Source organism: Lutra lutra, chromosome 11 (genome assembly GCF_902655055.1).
Source record: "Lutra lutra chromosome 11, mLutLut1.2, whole genome shotgun sequence".
Lineage (NCBI taxonomy): Eukaryota > Metazoa > Chordata > Mammalia > Carnivora > Mustelidae > Lutra > Lutra lutra.
The window spans coordinates 94,119,829-94,143,324 of record NC_062288.1 but is presented as its reverse complement, the minus strand read 5'-3'; the positions used below and the strand labels follow the sequence as shown (position 1 = coordinate 94,143,324).

The 23,496-nt window shown below is 37.8% G+C and overlaps 1 protein-coding gene across 10 annotated transcripts in view; it reads right to left on the bottom strand.

Annotated features, from left to right (window-relative positions):
• Window positions 1-23,496, bottom strand: part of LUC7L2 (LUC7 like 2, pre-mRNA splicing factor) — a 63,070-nt gene that overhangs the window by 3,027 nt on the left and 36,547 nt on the right. For all 10 annotated transcript variants that reach the window (XM_047695604.1, XM_047695607.1, XM_047695606.1 and 7 more), the window contains 6 exons: window positions 21,742-21,852; window positions 16,356-16,499; window positions 11,167-11,343; window positions 8,728-8,819; window positions 5,762-5,791; window positions 1,608-1,799 (listed from right to left, as the gene is read on the bottom strand). In XM_047695604.1, coding sequence (XP_047551560.1) covers window positions 1,608-1,799; window positions 5,762-5,791; window positions 8,728-8,819; window positions 11,167-11,343; window positions 16,356-16,499; window positions 21,742-21,852 — 746 coding nt within the window. The remainder of the gene's footprint in view (window positions 1-1,607; window positions 1,800-5,761; window positions 5,792-8,727; window positions 8,820-11,166; window positions 11,344-16,355; window positions 16,500-21,741; window positions 21,853-23,496) is intronic.

Below are 23,496 nucleotides of genomic sequence, written 5' to 3'. Positions count from 1 at the left end.
TCCATCAGTAGTGTGACTCTCAAAATACACAGTGCAGGTAAATCTCAGAGGGAATTTGTTCATTCTCTGCATTGGTCTGTGATAGTTACTCCATCTCGAATTATCTTTTTACTACCTGGTTTTACCTACTTTCTGAAGCCTTTTTTAATTGCTCTGGTATTTCCTTCATCTAAGCTTCTATGCTACTCTGGATGTGCACTGTAGCACTTTAAGTATTAGACCAGTCTGTTTATTATAGAAGATGTTATTGTTATGTTCTAACATGAATAAAGTTGCTCAACTACAACAAAGTTGCTCAACTACAATATACTTTTTGGTTATTTTTTACTAGGCCTAGTATTGAAGCAAGTATACAATTCTTACTAGAGTTACTTGAACTAGTTCGCTAATAAGAGAACATAAATGTTTTCCGGGGCGGGGAGCTGGGGGCGGGGGGGGATGATAAACACCTGAAGTGAAAGATATGTTCATTAACCACTGGCAGGAACCTTTTCATAACGTGTGTGTGTGTGTGTGTGTGTGTGTATACACACATATATATATATATATAAAAATCTATATATATATATAGATATCAAGTCACCACAAAGTACACCTTAAATATCTTAAAATGTTGTCAATTATACCTCAGTAAAGCTGGAGGAGGGAAAAGGATCTACTTGGAACAAGGCAAGAATATAAAGAAAATACTCAGTGAAACCCTATTCACCAACTCTGTGTGTGAGTGGTTCCAAGGAAAGGCTTCCCTCCTCTCCCCCACCCCTGCCAAAAGATTTTTATCTGCTTTCTGTGAATTCTATCATGGGCTTTATGGAGAGTAATCGTTAGAAAATTTAAGACTAGTAGGTGCTAGGCACTCAAAAAAGATTACACATATGCTTAAGAAGAGTTGTAATGAAAAAAGCAATTGTAAGCATGGTTTATAGGTTTCATAGAAATGAACTGGCTTAAGGACCATCTTGTGACCTGAGAAGTTTTGGGAGCTTGGTCAATGTAGATCTGAGTGCTAAGGCTCTATCACACATTCTAATCCTTTATCCTGAAAAAATATTCAGGTCCTGCAACGTACCACACCCTAGATCTGCTCTCCCTTACATCTTTCAAATTTTCACGCTGAGGAAGTCCAACCTCAAGATTCTGAATCCGCCCCACCAAGCTAACTGTATATAGCAATGTATACCTATAGTGCAGTTAAAACAATATACCAGAAGGTGTCTGCTCTGAAAAAGTGCACCAGCTCAAACAAGTTTGGAAAACAGTAAGTCAAGCAAAGCTAAACTCTTTAAATGAAAGGGCTTCTCAGAACCCCTAATCCGCCAATACATACTGAAAAAATGGAGTATTGGTACCTAAAATTGCCCACAAAGTACTTTTTTTTCCAAAATACACTAAGCAGAGAAAAAGCAATAACCTCTGCATCACATATTGGTTCCAATTTCTTACTCTGGCTCCTAAGTGTATTCTTAACTACCCATATCATCAGGGGAAAAATGTTATACACTCACACACAAATGTGTACATGTGACCAGATGCAAGTGTCAAACCAGCAGTATTCCAACTCTAAACCATAAAGGTAGTTCCATATCCTCTTATGGACACCTCAGTACCTCCTCCTGGATCGCTCTCTGCTCCTGTCTCTAGAACTGTGCCCACTGCGCTGGTGGCTGCGGCTGCGGCTGCGGCTGCTGGAGCGGGATCGGTGGCGATGGCGTTTCTCCCGAGATTTGGATCGAGTTCTCCTCTTCCGTTCCCGTGACATGGAGCGAGACCGATGTCTGCGATGCTCTCTGGACCTGGACCTACAACAAAACCTTTGCTTTAGTTTTTAGCTTTCTCAGCAATGCACCTCCTTTACTATAGCCTTCTCTTTTACGGTATCTGAATAACATGACTTAATGCCAGTTCCATCCAGTCAGCTCAATCTACACCAAAATAAAATGCTGGCATATTAGCTATATACTGAAATTCCAAAATACAAATGAAACACTAGTCTCAGGGCCCGATCACTGTTGTACAGATTTACATCAAGAATATTATAAAAATTACGACAACAATCCATACCACTACTCCATGCTTTGTTTTCTCCAGATGTTTTATGGATTTGTATTTCATTTAAACTTCTAATATTTCTGGGATACTTCAGAAACAAAGTAGATACCTGATGGACATGGATAAAATTCAGGCAGAAGAAAGAGTATTGTTTATGATAAGTCACTAACTGAATTAAAAAGGTGACAGGACCACCAAAGTAAGTCTGAATACCCACAATATGCTTAGTCATGATCAACACAGAGTTCTCTATTAAAGCAGTCCTTAATTTGGGAGAAAAAACTAACATAAGTCAGTTTAGAGAACTTTACTGGAGTTGAAAAAAGTCTAAATACAGAAAAGGAAAAACGTTTCGAAGAAGCAGCAGCAGCAAGTGAAAAATACTTGCATAGCCTCCTCTATGTCACAAAACTAACAATGTGTGTGTGGTCTGAGGGTTGGAATGGCACTTGCAGAGACATAAAACATTTGAGAGAAAACAAGAAGATAACGCAACTTTGTTCTAAAGGTCATTTTAAGAGTGATGACAAGGAGTTAAACTTGACTTTGACAATTCCGTAACTCTGAATTCACTAAAAATGATTGACTTGTACAGTTTAAATGGGTGAACTTATGGTATGTAAATTATGCCTTAATAAAGCTGTTAAAAAGTTTGAGTCATGTTAAGAATGTGATGTTTTCTCATAATCTGATAAATACAAAAGCATATTCAGGTGATGCAATTTACAAACAGCTCATTTTCAAGTGATGATTTTGTTAAAGGAAGTTTGAAAGCATTCAGCTTATGTCAACAGTATATTCAAAGAAAGCGTAATTAGTGGACCCCGCACCAAGCACAGTTGAGTATTTCAACAACTGAATACAGTATCTCTGAAAACCAACAGAGGGAACAGAACATAAACTTCATTCAAGTTTTATTAAAAGGTATTTTTGTTTAGTCATTTTGAGCAATTACAATAAATCTATGTCTTTCAATGTGTAATTTCATTCATTTTTTTAAAAATTCTAGACAATTACTCATTTAAAAGTACTTAAGGGCACCTAAGTGACTCAGTTGGTGGCTCAGGTCATGCCCCTCATCAGGCTCCCTACTCAGCAGGGAATCTGCCTCTCCCTCTCCTCCTGCTCGTGCTCTCTCTGCTCACTCTCCTTTCAAATAAACTTAAGTATTTACGGGGTGCACACTGCAGTACTCTAGGTACTAGAAAAAGACCGAGCAGCTAATAAAGCAAAATCCTTAACCTCATGAAAGTTACGCTCCAGAAAGAAGTCCACAGATACGCTGGCAGTAAACAAAGATACATCAACTAGTAAAGAAATTATATATTAAGAAGGTAAATAAGGACAGAAATGAGGTGGTAATCTTTTATAAAGAATAGGTAGAAAAGGCTTTTCTGGTAAAACGGCATTTAAGCAAAGATGACATAAGGTAATCAGTTAATCAGCCATCTCAAAATAGGATGCTTCTGGTAGAGGGAGCACAGGTGCAAGAGCCCTGAGATAGAAGAAAGTTCAGAATGTTGAAGGACTAAAAGATAGCTGTTTGGCTGGAATAAAGTGAGCAAGGGGAGTAATTCAGGGGTCTTACAGGCAGGATGACCAAATACCTTATAATTCAAACCAGGATCCTGTCAATGATAAATTACATGAAGAGCAAGGGGAAGCTATTGATATGCTGACATAAGACATAAATTGGTAACTACCCCAACTCTCAGATCGATCGCTCTACTTCAAAGTTATGGGGAGGATTTCCACTTCTAAGTGAAATGGAATACCTCTGGAGAGTCTGAAGAGAAGGCTGATGTAATCTGTTCACTTGTTAAAGGGCTCATTCTGGCGGATGCATAAAAACCAGAGTGAGGTGGAGAAGGGAACTGGGCCAAGTACAGAAATTAAGAGACCAGTGAAGAGGCTATTATAATCACCAGGCAAGTGGCTGGGAGCAGAACGGTAGAAATTAGATTTCTGGCCTCAATATCTGAAGACGTTCTATGTACACAGTTTAAATAACCAACAAAGGGTCTAATTTGTATTAATCAATGGTAAATAAGAATAGTATCACCAATTAATGTATCCTTTTTTTTTTTTTTAAGATTTTATTTATTCATTTGACAGAATGAGGCAGCGAGAGAAGGAACCCAAGCAAAGGGAAATGTGAGAGGGAGAAGCAGGCTCTCCACTAACCAGGGAGCCCGATGTGGGGATCGATCCCAGGACTCTGGGATCATGACCTGAGCCGAAGGCAGAAGCTTTAACAAATGAGCCACCCAGGTGCCCGATTGGTTCTACTTCTGATCCTAGATTTCAGAAACAATATAAAATGGCTGACACAACTGGGCAGGTTTTTCTTTCATAACAAATGCTCTAGTTTTATAGGGATAAGTTCTCGAGAAATAAATACTCTTTAAAGGTAAGAGTACTTGGGAGGTTTCAAAAAGATGTGATCTGTACAAGAAAAATGGCAGGACTTGACAATAAGGACATTCTAGATGGGGATGGACTCATGGGAACTGCACATGAAATATTAAAAATGATGACGTACACCATGTCTCCCCACCTTTCTCAGAAAAAAATTACCAGCAACTAGTAAAAACTGTAAAGAAAATCTTCAAAAAGCCCTCAAATTTTAATGCCACAAATCAAAAGAAACTGTTCTATCCTCATTAGGGCTGAAAGTGCCCCTTTCAAGTTGTCATCTATGTACAAGGGTAAGTAATAAACTCATAGAAAGTGAAGATCAAGATATAAAACTAATAAGTTTCTCTTAACATTTAAGTTTCTTTCAAAAATGTATTCAACTAGGGCTGCCTGGGGGGGGGGGGGGGGGGTTCAGTCATTAAATGTCTGTCTTCAGCTCAGGTTGTGATCCCAGAGTCCCTGGACCAAGCCCCTCATCTGGCTCCCTGCTCAGTGGAGGGCTCTGCTTCTCCCTCTGCCTCTGCCCCATACCCCACCTCCCAATGCCCACTCTAATAAATAAAATCTTTCAAAAAATGTATTCAACTATTTAACCTATTTCCCTTTTCAACAGATATAACATCTTAGACCTGCGTTTCTGACATGCACCCCCCAAAATGATTTTAAAAATAAATTCTGTATATAGTTAACCTACGTTTCTAAAGATTTTTTTAAAATATTCTAAAATATTCTTAAGCTTTCTTTTTTTTTTTTTGGTTTAAGTCGGCTCTATACCCAACATTGGTCTTGAACTCACAACCCCTACAAGAAGTTACATGCTCCACAAACTGAGCCGGCCATGCACCCCAGTATTTTCAGTTTTACCCTTACCTCCAGAGTACGGTATATATCCTTGATAAAATAAAGTTATAAGTACCTTCTTTTTTTTTTTTTTAAGATTTTATTTATTTGGCAGACAGATCACAAGTAGGCAGAGAGACAGGCAGAGAGAGAGGAAGAAGCAGGCTCCCAGCTGAGCAGAGAGCCCGATGCAGGACTCAATCTCAGGACCCTGGGATTGTGACCTGAGCCGAAGGCAGAGGCTTAACCCACTGAGCCACCCAGGCGCCCCTCATAAGTACCTTCTAACCAGTTACATCTTAATACACAATACCCAAACTTGGAACTACAAAAGAATTAAGAGTACTAATCTAGCAATTCTCATTCATTTTTTAAAAAGACATTTAATCTTATATAAAGATTACCTCTGAAAAACAAACCAACTTCACTACTCATATGTTTTGTGTATACTTACCTTTTGGGGTTCTTGCTATGTGATCGAGACCTAAAAAAAGAATATCTATTTTTAGAAAAAAAGAATTAAGTGAGAAAAAGCAAAAGTACTGTTAAAATTACTCTTCCTGATTTCTAATCTTTTTATTAATTCTATAAATACAAGGCACATATAAATGCACACACCATAAACTATACAGATTTCCCCACAGAACTGGCACAGGAGATCCCCTAAGTAGGATACCTGGCTCTTAAAAATGAATATGCTCCCAGGAGACTAAAACATGGTACATCACCACTCAGTAATTCTCCAGAAATCCCTTCCCAACCTGGGAAAGATTCTTTGTTATTTTTATCTGTTATTTCTTCTTTCCCTCTGGGAAGAGAAAAAAATTTCTCTGAGATGTTTTTGTTTTTGTTTTTGTTTGACACGTATTCACTTTCAAACAGCAACCTCATAGTATAATCCCTAGAACACCCGATTCTGTCTTACAACATCTGTTTCTTAACAAGACACGATTCCCTTATTAAAGCACTCTTCACACTCCTAGCACATAATTAACACTCAATAAATAGTAATGGCTAACATTATGGGTACTAGGAAACAGGTGTCTTCTGTGGTGAATATAAAGCACAACTGAAGGATGACTATGGACTCAGCCTGACTTAAGTTTTTGTTGTTGTTGTTTTAAAGATTTTATTTTTTTTTGACAGAGATCACAGGTAGGCAAAGAGGCAGGCAGAGAGAGAGAGGAAGGGAAGCAGGCTCCCTGCGGGGCTCGATCCCAGAATGCTAGGATCATGATCTGAGCTTAAGGCTTAACCCACGGAACCACCCAGGCGCCCCTGCCTGATTTAAGTTTTAAAACTCTCGCTGCACCACTATCTGTGACCTGGACAGATTATAAATTTTCTCTAAGCTTTCCCTGTCATTTGCCAAAGGACAACAGTAACAGAAATTTCACGAAGCAATTATAAGGATTAGATGAACTAACGTAGGTAAATTCTTAGCACCATGCCTGATACATAATAGGCACTTAAATAAGTGACAGTGATTTTTTTTTTTTTTAAGATTTTTTTTATTTATTTGTCAGAGAGAAAGTGAGAGAGACCGAGCACAGGCAGACAGAATGGCAGGCAGAGGCAGAGGGAGAAGCAGGCTCCCCGCCGAGCAAGGAGCCTGATGTGGGACTCGATCCCAGGACGCTGGGATCATGACCTGAGCCGAAGGCAGCTGCTTAACCAACTGAGCCACCCAGGCGTCCCAGTGACAGTGATTTTTATCATTATCTTTTTCAATACCATAGTTGGAATCCCACCTTGCTTAACTCTGTACTTGCTTGTAATTTCTTCATCTTTCATACTTGGTTATATTATTTCCTCAAGTTCACAGGTTTAAAAATAATCTTAAACACATTTCTGAAATAACACTGCATTTATAACCAATGTTAAAAGAAATCTGTCAGTTGACAGCAAAGGAGTAAGAGTGATATGCTTTCTTGTCACCTATAGATATGAAAATGTAGTCACGGCAAAGAATTTTTTCTTTCTCATTCAACTATCACTTCAGTTGAATCATATAAACCAGTGGCACTATATACAGAATTTTAAAAAAACAGGTTTCTAATGCCACTTATACGGTCTTATATTACCATGCTGAGCACTATTCCCATAGAAACTCAGTGTACACAAAAGAGAATACTGATAAAGCTATGAGATAAAACTTATGGTAACTGAAGAACATATTTATCAATGTATGTAAGACAGCACTTCCCCTAAAAAGGCAAAATAGCTGCATGAAAATCATTTTTCATTATAGTGCAAAAATATTACCTGCTACAGGCCATGTAACAAAGTTAGTTTAAACATTTTGAAATAGAAGAAATACAACATGCTCGAACCTCAGGGGAAGTTGGTGTGACCAAGTCACATATTATAAAGGGTTTTAATTAGGCACAAAATCTGCTGGGGATAAAGTATTTAAGTTTCAGAAATGTGTAATAGAATTAAGGGAACATTATAAATTAGAACTACAGGTTAATTCTTTTGTGCCATAGCTATCCATTGTAAGGTTGTTAAAAAAAAGTTATGTACTTAAGTTCAAAGAAGATTGCCATCATGATGCCACACAATTTGCTGTCAATGGGTAAAAGTCACTCAGAACATTTAAGCATTCTAAATATGAAGAATATAAATTTATCACCTAATGAATACCAATATAAAAAGAATTGCATACATTTGGCTATTATTGATACAATTTCAATAGTTTAGAGCTTCTAAAATTGAAGAATTACAAAATCAAAGTATGATTAAAATATCTTAAGATTTTATTTTTTTAAAAAGATTTTATTTATTTGACAGAGAGATCACAAGTAGGCAGAGAGGCAGGCAGAGAGAGAGGGGGGAAGCAGGCTCCCTGCTGAGCAGAAAGCGCAATGCGGGGCTTGATTCCAGGATCCTGAGTTCATGACCTGAGCTGAAAGCAGAGGCTTAACCCACTGAGCCACCCAGGCAGGCATCCCTAAGATTTTATTTTTAAATAATCTTTACACCCAGTGTGGAAATCCAAATCACAGCCTTGAGATTAAGAGCCACATGCTCTACCAACTAAGCCAGCAAGGGACCCCAAAACTCAAATCTTTCATCAAGAATAAAATATATCATAAAAATGAAGAGTTTTATACCCATCTGGTACAAATCTAGCTGTTATGAAATAGAAAAGCTTTGTAGTCAATCTCACAAAAAATAAGGATGTGACTCACTCACTATTTAGCCTTCCATACATTTTGAAGGAAATCACCTTGACTTAAATGGCCATAACTTAATATATTTGTATAAACACTTTCACATGGTAATATTTTCAAAAGTAAACAAATCTCCCATAACTAGATTTATTAACACCTAGAATCCTGTATCAATCACATCTCTTTTTAGAGCCAGGGACCTTCAATTTCACATACTTGGACTATTCAATTAATCACTCCATACCTCCTCAGCTTCTCTCTTTCTTCTCTCTCCCTTTCTTCTCTTCGTTTCAGACGTTCCTGATTTCTTTTCTCCTGTTTTTCAGCTACAACTCTCTATAAAAGACAATAACAGGTCAAATAATAAAAAGTGAGAAGCATTATTTATTGGGCCCATTAACAAGAATTATTCTAAACTCTACCATATCTGGTTCCCAATATAGTATAAAGAACATCAAAATCTATTTAATAACAACTTAATTAAAAGTTTTGCTGGGTAAAATCATTACATTTACAAGCCTAGTTTCCAAAATCTTTCCCCCTTCTGGGGAATGCTTGTAAAATTTCATATTTCTTCATGACTTAATATTCCAAAATCATTTCTGTAAGATCTTCTCCTATGAATGCTTTCTAACATTATTTTATATTTTTTCAAGTTTATTTTTTTAGTAATCTCTATCCCCAATGCGGGGCTCCAACTCACAACCCTAAGAACGAGAGGTACAAGCTCTAACAATTGACCCAGGAAGGTGCACCTATTTTGTATTTTTTAAAGGACATTAAGCATTATAAATCACTATTAGTTTCTATTCTCTGATTTCCAAATTACCATCCTAATTTCATTGTCATTTCCAATTACCATCCTAATTCCACTGCTTCAAAAAATACCAGGAAGACGCAAAAAAGTCCTGTTGCTAGGTCTCTATCTGCAAAGATTCCCAAATAGGTACCATTTTTGAGTTTTAATTCAGGGCCCAGTAACCATTTGATAAGGTGAAACTTACTTTGTCATTTTATTTACTTATTTAAGATGTTATTTATTTATTTGACAGAGAGGAAACACAAGCACGGGGAGTGGGAGAGGGAAAAGCAGGCTTCCTGCTGAGCAGGGCCTGATATAGGGTGATCCCAGGACTCTGGGATTATGACCCGAGCCGGAGGCAGGCAGAGCTTAACGACTGAGCCACCCAGGCACCCCTTACTTTGTCATTTTAAATAAAAACTTACCCAAAATCTTCCTAGCTACTCAGAATACTTAGAAGATCTCACTGTTGATATAAATATGGAGACGTCCCTACATGTTTCTGACTCATTATTTTAAATATCAAACTACAGATCTTGGGTTAATTTCAGCAATAAAAGTCACTACCTAGTGTTTGCCATCGCTGAGCCATTCTTTCATTCACAACAAAATGCTACAGTGCCACAATTTTTAAAAAAAATTAGCCACATCAGACTGTTGGAAAGGAACTGATTATATCCATTTACTAATTCTGTTTACATCTTTAGAAATACCCTATGCGGTTTCCTTATCTTCTCAAAAGAATTCAGCACATGATACAGTAAGAACTGTATTGCCTTTCTTATAATAGCCACATATGTGGCTTTTTTTTAAAGATAGGTTTCATTCTAATTCCTTTCTGAGATGGGAGCAAGAGAAAGTAGAATAGAAATCTACATACAAGCTTGCTATTTAGTGAAGAACTGCAAAATACTTTAAATAATAGTCTCATTTTCTCAATCTTCCTTTAAAATAATATTATACTAATACCGTTAATTTTAATTCAAAGAAAATAAAAATTGGGGCGCCTGGGTGGCTCAGTGGGTTAAGCTGCTGCTTTCGGCTCAGGTCATGATCTCAGGGTCCTGGGATCGAGTCCCGCATCGGGCTCTCTGCTCAGCAGGGAGCCTGCTTCCCTCTCTCTCTCTCTCTGCCTGCCTCTCCATCTACTTGTGAACTCTCTCTGTCAAATAAATAAGTAAAAATTAAAAAAAAAAAAAAAAGAAAAGAAAAATTGGGGGGATATTTATATGAAAAAAAAATTTTTTTTTAAGATTTTATTTACTTATTTGAGAGAGAGAGAGAGAGAGAGAGAGCATGAGAGGAGAGAAGGTCAGAGGGAGTAGCAGACTCCCCATAGAGCTGGGATCCCAATGCAGGACTTGATCCTGGGACTCCGGGATCATGACCTGAGCCCAAGGCAGTCACTTAACCAACTGAGTCACCCAGGCGCCCAGTTTTTATTATTATTCTTTTTTAAAGATTCTATTTATTTATTTGACAGAGGGAGAGACAGCTAGAGAGGGAACACAAGCAGGGGGAATGGGAGAGGGAGAAGCAGGGAGCCTGGCACAGGGCTCAATCCCAGTACCCCAGGATCATGAGCCGAGCCAAAGGCAGATGATTAATGACTTAGCCACCTAAGCACCCCCGAAAGAATTAGTTTTTAAGAATGAAGAACCCAGTTTTTAAGACTCCTAATTTAATGTCATACATATTCAACACAAAATACTGCCTCCCAGAATAAGGGGGACATTATTTAAAAGTCTGTTTCTCAAACATCACCCATTAAACCAGTTATTATCTCCATTTATAATCCTATACTATTCAGTATGAATTGTTAGCAGAATCAAAACAATGGGTGGTTAAATTAGAGCACATGATATTAATTTACCAATGTACCTTTAATTCTTCAAGCTTCTCTCTTATTTCAATAAATCCCAGGTGCAGTTTACCCCCAAAATGATCAGCCAGTCGTCTATCATTATCATGAAGACCTAAATAGGCAGAGCAGACTTCACAGACTCGAAGTTTCTGCTGTTGGAAACTGGAAGCTGGCATAGAATTCCGATAAACTTCCTAAATAAAAGTGAGAAAAACAATGTTCATATAAATCTCTGAGCCATACCGCTACACAAAATACATTATGTTTGTATTAAAAAGTCATTTTTTTAAAAGATTTTTTATTTATTTATTTGACAGATCACAAGTAGGCAGAGAGGCAGGTAGAGAGAAAGGAAGGGAAGCAGGCTCCCCGCTGAGCAGAGAGCCCGACGTGGGGCTCAATCCCAGGACCCTGGGATCACGACCCGAGCCGAAGGCAGCGGCCTTAACCCACTGAGCCACCCAGGCGCCCCTAAAAAGTCATTTCTAATGAATAATTAAAGTACGGCTATTTTTGTCACAAAAATGATGGGACTCCTCCATCCTCTGTCCTTAGGACCTCTTCCACTAGAGGTAAAAGATCCAAGACACAACTGCATTTTGCCAAGAACTACTATAAGAATTCTACCATGAATTCTGACTTCTACCACAGACTATGACTTCTGGAAAAAATTTTCTCAGTTCTACAAGGCTTTGTTTTCTACAATTTTTGTTAGAATGAGATGCAGCAACCCCGAAACTGTGTTATCAGTGAAGGACCAAGGAAGAAGTCACCCACACTGGCAGAGAAAGAAAGAATGCATGTCTTTGATACTGTTAGTTTCCTTCTAGTGCCTTCTCTCCCACAGATCATTTTCTCCTCCTTTGAAAATATGGACAGGGCATATAAATGATAAGACTTTCTTTCTACTGAGAGGAATAGTTCTGTAAGACAAGCAATGAAAGGTGCCTTAATGAGAGAAAGATGTCTTACACAAAACGATTTTAAGTTCATTAATGAAATAACAAGTATTGGTGGATTTGTGTATTCACTGTACTCCTTTTGTTTGAGGCCAGCAGTACGTCCAGCTAAAAGATATTACATTCCCAAGCCTCCACAGACCTTTGGCTAAGGAGATATTCAAGTGGACATTGCTGGATGGAATCTATAGAAAGTCCTTTCAAAGGGAGTCAACAGACTGAAATAAAAAAATTACCAATGGCTGCTATCACCTATAGATCAGAAAGTGATGGGAAACAATATTTACAGTTTCAAAAATGTCAATATCAAGATACTAATTACAAAAAGAAAGCACTCTAACTTCATAGTAGAAAAATAGGCCAATCATCAGAAATGGGACAAATCACTAACATGTGCCTTCTAATGAGATATGACATTACTTAAACGGTACTGTCAAAAAGGGGGCACCTGGGTGGCTCAGTGGGTTGGGCCTCTGCCTGCGGCTCAGATCATGATCTCAGGGTCCTGGGATCGAACCCCGCATCAGACTCTCTCCTTGCAAGGGAGACTGCTTCCTCCTCTCTCTCTCTCTCTCTCCCTACCTGTGATCTCTGTCAAATGAATAAAATCTTAAAAAAAAAAAAAAAAAAAAAAAAAAAAATCTAACCAGGGAGAAAAATTAGACAAACAGAAACTGAAGGAAATTTTATAAAATGAAGCCTGTACTTTTCAAAACTGTCAAGATCGTGTCAGACAAAGACTGAAGTTCCAGATTAAAGGACCCTAGGACGACATTAACAACTAAAGGCAGTACATGATCCTGAACTGGACCCTAAACAAATAACAAAAATTTTTTAATAAAAATGACATTATTGTGGCAATTGGGAAAATCTTCATAAAGGCTTCAGATTCATAGCAGTATTGTATCACTGTTAATTTCTGATTCAGATCATTCTATTGCGGTTATATAATATCCTTGTCTTTAGAAAACACACATGGGAGTATCTGGGGATAAAGAGGCATCTTATCCATAACTTAATGTCAAACAGTTCAAATACACACACACACAAACACACACACATGAGGAGAAAGACAAAGCAAATATGGTAAAATGTTAACACTTAAAGGCTGGGTGAAGGATACAGGGGAATTCTTTATTCTATTCCTTAAATTTTTCTGAAGATACTTCCAAAAAAAGTTTTTAAAAAAGAAAACCAGAGGTGTCTGGGTGGCTCAGTGGGTTAAGCATCTGCCTTTAGACTCTGGTCATGAACCCAGTGTCCTGGGATCAGCCACACTGGCTCCCTACTCAATGGGGAATCTGCTTCTGGTTCTCCCACTACCTTTGTCCCCCAATACCCCCATCTCATGCTCTCTCCTGAGCTCGCTCTCAAATAAAAACACACAAAAGGGGCGCCTGGGTGGCTCAGTGGGTTAAGCCGCTGCCTTCGGCTCAGGTCATGATCTCAGGGTCCTGGGATCGAGCCCCGCATCGGGCTCTCTGCTCAGCAGGGAGCCTGCTTCCCTCTCTCTCTCTCTGCCTGCCTCTCCGTCTACTTGTGATCTCTCTCTGTCAAATAAATAAATAAAATCTTTAAAATAAATAAATAAATAAATAAAAACACACAAAAAAGGGAAAAGAAAAACAAATGTATGACACTAGGAGGCAAGTCAACTCAATTTTAGTGCCTTGTTACTCTTCCTTTTTCTAGTTACGTATAGAGAAAACGCTTTAGGCATGGTAGCTCTACTGCCAACACAAATTGGTAAGTATAAAGATGAATCCATGTAGTAAGGATGGCAGAAATAGTCTGTGTACTTGATGGAATTACAGAGCTGCTGTACCAGCCCCAGACTCCCTAATGACGATTACTTAATAAATGAAGAAAAGAAAACCCTTTTTTGGTTAAGCCATTTAAGTTTTTATCATGTGCACCTGAACATAATCTACAATAAGCAAGTAAATTTTTTAGTGCACTGTCTTAAAATCAACTGATAATAAAATATAACAGGCTAAAGATGTTAAGACATTGTATGCTACTAGAAAATCTTCAAATACATATATATGAAACTTCATGAAAACTGCAAAATATGCAAGTAATAATGCTTACTAAGGTTCATTACTTGAGTCTTTTGGGGGAAATGAGCTATAAAATACTCTGCATTTTAAAATTCATAGGGTTTAGGGGCACGGGGCTGGCTCAGTCAATTAGGTGTCTGCCTTTGGCTCAGGTCATGATCCCAGGACCAAGCTCCACATTGGGCTCCTTACTGAGTAGGGAGCCTACTACTCCTTCTCCCCGCTACTCATGCTTGCTCTCTCTCTCTAGTGCTCTCTCTAACAAATAAAGTCTTAAAAAGTTTTTAAATATAATAAAATTAATAGTGTTTACTTTCTGGAATGATACTAATTACATTTAAAGAAATCCTAAGTAGGGGCACCTGGGTGGCTCAGTGGGTTAAAGCCTCTGCCTTCGGCTCAGGTCGTGATCCCAGGGTCCTGGTATCAAGCCCCACATCAGGCTCTCTGCTTGGCAGGGAGACTGCTTTCCTCTCTCTCTCTGCCTGGCTCTCTGCCTACTTGTGATCTCTATCTGTCAGATAAATAAAATAAAATGAATTAAAAAAAAAAAGAAATCCTAAGTATTAAGACTTAAATAAAATTAACAAGAATGGCTAAATGGTGTATCTTCTTCTATCCTATTACCTTTGATCTGTCTTTGTATTTAAAGTAGATTTCTTTTTTTTAATTAGAGATCTCAAGTAGGCAGAAAGGCAGGCAGAGAGAGAGGGAGAAATTGAGCAGAAAGAGAAACTGAGCAGAGAACCCGATGCGGGGCTCGATCCCAGGACCCTGAGATTATGACCCAAGCCAAAGGCAGAGGTTTAACCCACTGAGCCACCCAGATGCCCCTAAAGTAGATTTCTTGTACCTGGCATATAGTAAAGTCTTCCTTTTATTCTTTTAAGACCTAAGCAGAAAGTGCTTAACAAACTGAGTCACCCAGGTGCCCTAAGTCTTGCATTTAAAAAAAAAAAAAAAAAAAAAAATCCAGTCTCACAATCTCTGCCTTTTAATTGGAATGTTTAGACCATTTATATTTAACATAATTACCAGTACACTGGGTTTAAGTCTACCACAATTAGAGATGGAGACTTTAATACTCCTCTCAGTAAATAGAACAGGAAATCTATCTGATATGGAGGACTTGATTAATCAATCAACTACCTTGACTCCATTAACATTTATGAACACTCCACTTAATAAGGCAGAGTATCATTCTTTTCAAATGCAGATGGACCATTCCATCATTCCAAATCAATGTTAAAAAAAAAAAAAAAAGAGTAGTCCATCTGGAGAATGGGTTTAAGACAGACATTTCACCAAGACCACATGCAGGGCACAAAACAAGTACTGATAATATCTGAGAGACCTAAAATCACACAAATGTTCTCCCACTGCAACAGAAGTAAATTAAGATCAGAAAACTATTTGGAAAAAACACCAAATATATAAAAACACGATCCTAAGTAACCCATAGATCAAAGAAGAAATCACAAAGAATATTAGAAAATATCTGAACTTAATGAAAATAAAAACAAAATGTGGAATTCTGTGGGATCCAGCTACAATTGTGCCAGAAGAAAATCTGTAGCATCTAAGGGGCTAAAATCAATTATCTAGGCTTCCATTTTAAAAGAGAGCAGAATAAGAACAAATTAAACAGAGGTGTGATATAGTTAAGAGCAATGGAGACTATGGCAAAATGGGAAAATACAACCCCATCTGAAGGCATCTGATTTTTTAAGACACACGAGATGGGCCAAACAAAATAGAATTTTGTCTGTAGGATATTAGCTTTTGACTTGTGCTACTACAGAGAAAGAATGAGAGAAGGCTCCCAAAGTACTAGCAGAACTGTACTGAGATGTGAAGTGAAGAGAGAATGCTATGGTTGCATGATGGTAAAGTCAAGGGAGGGAGGACATCATAGGAAATGCATAAATGCATTCTGTATGTGACTGCTGTGTATGACTAGCTAGTCAGTTAATTTCATTTTCTAGTTAAAAACTTCAACAGATCAAAGCCTCTAAAGTAAAACCAAAAATCCCCCAACTTTGATACATAATCCATTACTATGGAATGGACTAATTAAATTTTATAATTAGTTTAAATTTCCTGTACTAGCAATAAATTTTCAATAACTTCCAATCAAGTATGTTTTGACAGTAAGACTAAACATATTACCATTAAAAATTGTATTACCTCTGCTTCTCTTTTCTTTGCCCGAGCTTTCTCAACTTCATCCATTACTTTCTGAGATTCTTCCACATTTCCTTCAGCTCCTAGTTGTTCCACCTTGGCCAACAACTTACCAATTTCTTCATTTAACTCGTGAACACGTTCTGCCTAGAAAGAAACAGAAAAGAAGATCATGAATAAAAAGCAGAATAAATTATCAGAGTTCAAAATATTTCATAAATGCTCAGGAAAGACTCAAAGCAATATGAGGATAAATAATGCTTTCTGAGCATATCATAAATGAACTGGTGGGATATGAGGGTGTTTAAACCTACCTGCCCTCTCATTACAGGGAGGTCAGGAAATACAACTGACCTCAATTTAACTATTACTTTACAACCTCTGCATTGGCAATGTATTCCAAGCATAAAATACTGTTTCTTCCACTATCTGCCCCTATCTACCTTTGCAAAGCATCTCTTGTTGTTCCCCCACTTCACAACACAATCTATAGTTATAGCTAGTTTCCCATATTTACTCTTGTTTTCTGCCTCTGTGACTTTGCAGAGGGATGTCATCCCTCTTCCTCGGACATTGTCCCTTACCTCCCTGTCTGAACTCATGAATGCCTATTCATTCAACAAGATTCAACTATTCTGTGAAACATTCTTGATCAGTCACCACATTTCACCCCCACTTAAACATAAGCAGAGACCCAAACCTTCCTTTGCGCCATCTTTTTATCTTTAATGACACTCTTATGTACATACTTGTGTGTGTGTATATATATATATATATATACTTTTATATATATATCATACCACCTTAAACACAATTATTTGTATTTCCAATGCCCAAAAACAGCATAGCCTCAAACAGGAGTTACAGGAATGAACTGGTAGATACTCTTTAAGATAAATACATGACTTTAAAGTCCAACAGGTCTGGCTTATTGCCAAACAATTACCAACTATGTAATTTTGACCACATTACTCAACCTGAATCCACTTCATCAGAGAAGTGGGAATAATGCCAATCTCATAAAGTTGTGAGAAATGAGAAAATGTGCCTTGCACATACACTGCAGAGCACATTACTGATTTTTCAGTATTCTACCATAACACTCTGTCTTCCCTAGCCTTAGTTCATGTCTTTTCTCTGGGATTAATTCTTGCCTTGGAATCTGTGTCCTCCTCCTCCTCTTCATCACCATCATCCTAAGAACATAGTTCATTCCTATTGTTTTAATGGCATATGATACCTATATACAGTCTTTTTATCAGCCAGAAAGTAAGTATTCAGGCTGGGTAGCCAATTATATTATCAAAGATTTTAATTTGATATGGATATCCAGTCCCAACAAACCAGTGTGCCAATAATCTTTACTTCTTAAATGTCCTTCATTCCAAACTCACCCTTAAAGAAATTTTCAATTCTATTATCATTGTAACTCTTTTTTTTAAAATAATTTTATTTATTTGACAGACCAAGATCAGAAGTAGGCAGAGAGTCAGGCAGAGAGAGAGAGAGAGAGAGGGAGGAGGAAGCAGGCTCCCTGCCGACAGAGAGCCTGATGCGGGGCTCGATCCCAGGACCCTGAGATCACGACCAGAGCCAAAGGCAGAGGCTTTAACCCACTGAGCCACCCAGGCGCCCCTCATTTTAACTCTTTAGCAAAATGCTAATTTGTTTTTTCAGGATCTGTCATGGAATGATTGTGTGTTATGCCCTAAACTCTTCACCTTTCCCTGTATCCATCTCTTTGCTATATAATTAGTACCATCATATTCTGATTCTGAATTTGGCCATGTAACTGGCTTTAGTTAATACGACAGTAGTGGGTCACCTGGGTGGCTCAGTGGGTTAAAGCCTCTGCCTTCGGCTCTGGTCATGATCTCAGGGTCCTGGGATCGAGCCCCACATGGGGCTCTCTGCTCTGCAGGGAGCCTGCTTTCTCCTATCTCTTTCTGCCTGCCTCTCTGCCTACTTGTGATCTCTGTCAAATAAATAAATAAAATCTTTAAAAAAAAAAATGTAAAAACTATATTGAACACCACAAAATATTTCAAAGTAGTTAAAAGTCATCAATCAACAAAATGCAATAAATGGACTTTAGATTCTGATTAGAACAAACCAACTCTATATAGGAAAAATGAACACATTCAGGATATTAGATAACTATGTTAAAAAATTACTAACTTTATGGATGTGATTTATTATGGTTATGCTTTAGAGGTGAAACGATGTGACATCTGGAATTTTAAAATAATGAAACAGGGACACCTGGGTGGCTCAGTTGGTTAAGCATCTGCCTTCAGCCCAGATCATGATTCCAGGGTTCTGGGATTGAGCCCCATGTTGGGCTTCCTGCTCAGTGAGGATTCTCCTTCTCCTTCTCCCTCAGCGTCTTCCCCTGCTCCATTTCTCTCACTCAAATAAGTAAAATTTTTAAATAAATAAATAGAACAATGAAACAAGAGCAAAAAACTATGAATCCATTGGGATTTATTGTACTTTTCTTTCCAGTTTTCTGTTTGTCTTTTTAAACTTTATTTATTTATTTAAGTAATCTCCACACCCAACATGAGGCTCAAACTCACAACCCAGAGATCGAGAGTTGCATGCTCTACCAACTGAGCCTGTCAGGCACCCCGTTTCCCCTTTTTGTGTTTAAGTTCACATAAAAAAAAAATTTTTTTTTTCCTTAAGTAGGCTCCACACCCAGCAAGGAGCACAACACGGGGCTTGAACTCATGACCCTGAGATCAAGACCTGAGTTGAGTGATCAACACTTGGATGCTTAACCTACTTGGGCCACCACATGTTCCCATGATGAAATACTTTTTAAAAATGGAGGGTAAAACATACCCTCCCTAAAGAACACTAAAAAATCAACATTAAAAAAAAATTACTCCATCTGGAGAATGGGTTTAAGACAGACATTTCACTAAAGACGTACATAAATGCCAAATAAACACATCAAAAAAATGTTCAGCATCATAAGGCATTCAGGAAATGCAAACTAAACCAAGAAATATCACTGCACACCTTTAAGAATGGCTAAAATGTTTAAAAAGAAAAGGGTAAAAGTTAAAAAAATTTAGAAGAAGAGAAAAAAAAATTGAAAAAGAAAAAAAAAATTAAATTAACTGCAAGGCTAAAGAATCATGGGGAGAAAGCCATGAGTTCTGTGCTTTGCTTTCTCCTCCTCTGGAATTCCGCTGCTCTCCTTAGTATTGAAACTGCACTCCTTGGTAGGTGAACTTGGTCCTGGCTGGGTTTCTTGTTGCTCTTCTACCCTATGACCCAGCAATTGCATTGCTGGGTATTTACCCTAAAGATACAAATGTAGTGATCCGAAGGGGCACGTGCACCCAAATGTTTATAGCAGCAATGTCTACAATAGCCAAACTATGGAAAGAACCTACATGTCCATCAACAGACGAATGGATAAAGAAGATGTGGTATATATACACAATGGAATACTATGCAGCCATCAAAAGAAATGAAATCTTGCCATTTGCGACGACGTGGATGGAACTAGAGGGTATCATGCTTAGCGAAATAAGTCAATCAGAGAAAGACAACTATCATATGATCTCCCTGATATGAGGGAGAGGAGATGCAACATGGGGGGTTAAGGGGGTAGGAGAAGAGTAAATGAAACAAGATGGGATTGGGAGGGAGACAAACCATAAGTGACTCTTAATCTCACAAAACAAACTGAGGGTTGATGGGGGGTGGGGGGTTGGGAGAGGGAGGGTGGGGTTATGGACATTGGGGAGGGTATGTGCTATGGTGAGTGCTGTGAAGTGTGTAAACCTGGCGATTCATAGACCTATACCCCTGGGGATAAAAATATATGTTTATAAAAAATAAAATTAAAAAAATAAATAAATTTAAAAAAAAAAAAGAATGGCTAAAATGAAAATGAAAACCAAATGCTGGCATAGATGTGAAGAAACCAAATCACTAACACATTGCTGGTAGAATTATAAACTGGGGGTGCCTGGGTGACTCAGTTGGTTAAGCAACTGCCTTCAGCTCAGGTCATGATCCTGGAGTCCTGGGATTGAGTCTCACATTGGGCTCCCTGCTCAGCAGGGAGTCTGCTTCTGCTGCTGACCTCTCTCCTCTCATGTGCTTTCTCTCTCTCATTCTCTCTTTCTCTCAAATAAATAAATAAAATCTTAAAAAAAAAAAAAAAAAAGGAATCATAAACTGGTACAGCCACTCTAGAAAAAAGTTTGACACCTGCTTTCAAAACTAAAAATGGACTTATAATATGACCACATGACCCAGAACTGCCTTCCTTTTTTTTTAATCCCAAAGAAATGAAATATTTATTGCAGTTTTACTGGTGTTAACCAGAAAGTGCAAACAACCTAAACATCTTTCAATGTGTGGTTAAACTGTGGTATAGCCGTACCATGAAATATTACTCAAAAAGAAATGAACTGATATACATAGCAACGTATATGAATCAAGGAACCTGTGCTGAGTGAAAAGAACCATCTCAAAAGGTTACCTGATTCCATTTATGTAATATTCAGTAAAATAACATAATTATAGAGCCAGAGAATACATTAGTGGTTTCCAGAAGACAGGGGAAAGGGGAAATAGATGTGGCTCTAGAAAGGTAACATGAGGGACTCTCATCGTGATGTTATAGTGAAGTAACTTAACTATGGTAGTAACTACCCAAGTTACTTACAAGTGTGATAAAACTGCACCGAGCTATATATACACATACACAAGTGCACACACAACTGGTAAAATTTGAGTAAAATGGGGTGCCTGGATGGCTCAGTGGGTTAAAGTCTCTGCCTTCGGCTCAGGTCATGATCCCAGGCTCCTGGGATCAAGCCCCACACTGGGGTCTCTGCTTGGCAGGGAGCCTGCTTCCTCCTCTCTCTCTGCCTGCCTCTCTGCCTACTTGTGATCTCTGTCTGTCAAATAAATAAATAAAATCTTAAAAAAAAAAAATCTGAGTAAAATGTCACAATTGGACCAGTATCCATTCCTTGTGTACTGTAGCCATATAAAATGTGAACATTAGGGGAGGCTAGAGGAAGAGCTCAGAGAATTCCCTACATATGTCTTTGCAATCTGTGGATGTAATTATTTCAAAATAAAAAGTTAGAATTAGGGGCACCTGGGTGGTTCAGTGGGTTAAGCCTCTGCCTTCAGCTCAGATCATGATCTCCAGGTCCTGGGATCTAGCCCTGCACAGGGCTCTCTGCTCAGCAGAGAGCCTGCTTTCTCCTCTCTCTCCGCCTATCTCTCAGCCTACTTGTGATCTCTCTCTCCCTGTCAAATAAATAAATAAAAATCACAAAAAAAAAAAAAGTTAGAATTAGAGAGTTGAAACAGTATTTTGTAGTACTAATGAAATAACCGAAATTCTTACCTTTGCTGCCACTTCAGCACTGATCTCTTCTTGAGTTTCTGCTAATCTTTTCTTAGCCACTTCTGTTCTTCTATCACAATCTGCAATGAATGACTGAAGATGATCCATAGCCTGCAAAATTTAAAAGAAAATTACTGCCAGAAAAATCAACTTTATTGAGGAGTATCTTTACTCAAAAATTATACATAATTTTCTTATTTTTTAAAAGGAGGCTCCAAACCCAGCATGGAGCCCAATGCAAGGCCTGAACTCACAACCCTGAGATCAAGAGTCAGACACTTAACCAACAGAGCCACCCAGGGACCCCATACTTTATTTTTTGAAGTGCTAATAGGGTAGTAAAAAAACAAAAGCAGGTTCAATTATGAATCAAAAATACAACTTAATCACGTATTAAATTAGCAGAGTAAATATAAACAGTTCCCAGAAAAGTGAAACTGTAAGGAAACTACCACTCTCATACTCTGCTAGAGTCAGTACAGTGTTTAAAAAAGACAATGTGGTAACTGGTATCAAAAGACTTAAAAATGTCTCCTGACTTAGTAATTTTGCTTCCAGAAATACCTTTTAAGAAAGTAATCAGATATACAGGAGGCTTAATATTCAAAGATGTTCCTCACAGTGTTATTTTTATGGTTAATAGTTGTAAATACCCTAAATACCTACGTAATGTAGAAATTTTGATCTTTAGCCAATAAAAAAAGGTTTAATACTTAATGATACAAGAAAATGTTCATGATTTGTAAATAAAAAGCATTTTACACAGTATCATATGCCATAAAATCCTTGTAAAATAAAGCACGAAAAAAGGGGCGCCTGGGTGGCTCAGTGGGTTAAAGCCTCTGCCTTCGGCTCAGATTGTGATCCTGGGCTCCTGGGATCCCGCATCCGGCTCTTTGCTCAGCGGGGAGCCTGCCTCCCTCTCTCTCTCTACCTGCCTCTCTGCCTACTTGTGATCTCTGTCAAATAAATAAAATCTTTAAAAAAAAAAAAAAAAAAGCACAGAAAAAGAGGAGAGCATACATAAAATTTTAGCAATTCTTCTTGAGTATATGCAAAATTTTCAATAATTAGTTTTTCCATGCTTCTCAGATTTTCCAAAATGAAAATGTTACAATCAGGAAAACTTGCTTTTTTTTCAAAGAATAAACCAGTGAGAATTTTAGCAACATCTACATTGTAAAAATCCAATTCAATAAATATATTAAAAACATTTGTCAGGCATATGTTAGCATGTCTATAATAAAATAGTAATTCATTTAAAAGTAAACTTTTAAGGTTTATTCCTAAGTCAAGCAATTTGGACTTTCATATCTTACTGTACAGAAAGAGAACTAATTTAAAATACAAATGTTTAATTAAAAATAAAATCTCAGCACATAGCAGATTCTAGGAATTTCTTGGAAGTAAAAAGCAACAGGTTCATTTAAAAGCTCTTATCTGTAATGATAAAGAAACAGGTATTTAGGGACAAATGGGTGGCTCAGTTGGTTAAGCGTCCGCCTGTCACTCAGGTCATTATCCTTGAGTCCTGAGATGGAGCCCCATGTCAGGTTCCCTGTTCAGCAGGAAGTCTGCTTCTCTACAACCAGCACCCCCCGCCGCCCCTCCCCACCCACCCTGCTCATGTGTGTGTGGGCTCTCTCAAATAAATAAAAATCTTAAAAAAAAAAAAAAAAGCTATTTAGCTCTTTTAATTTAAAATTCACCTTTAAATTCACAAGATAGGTCTATTTAAATTTACTTATGGGAAGA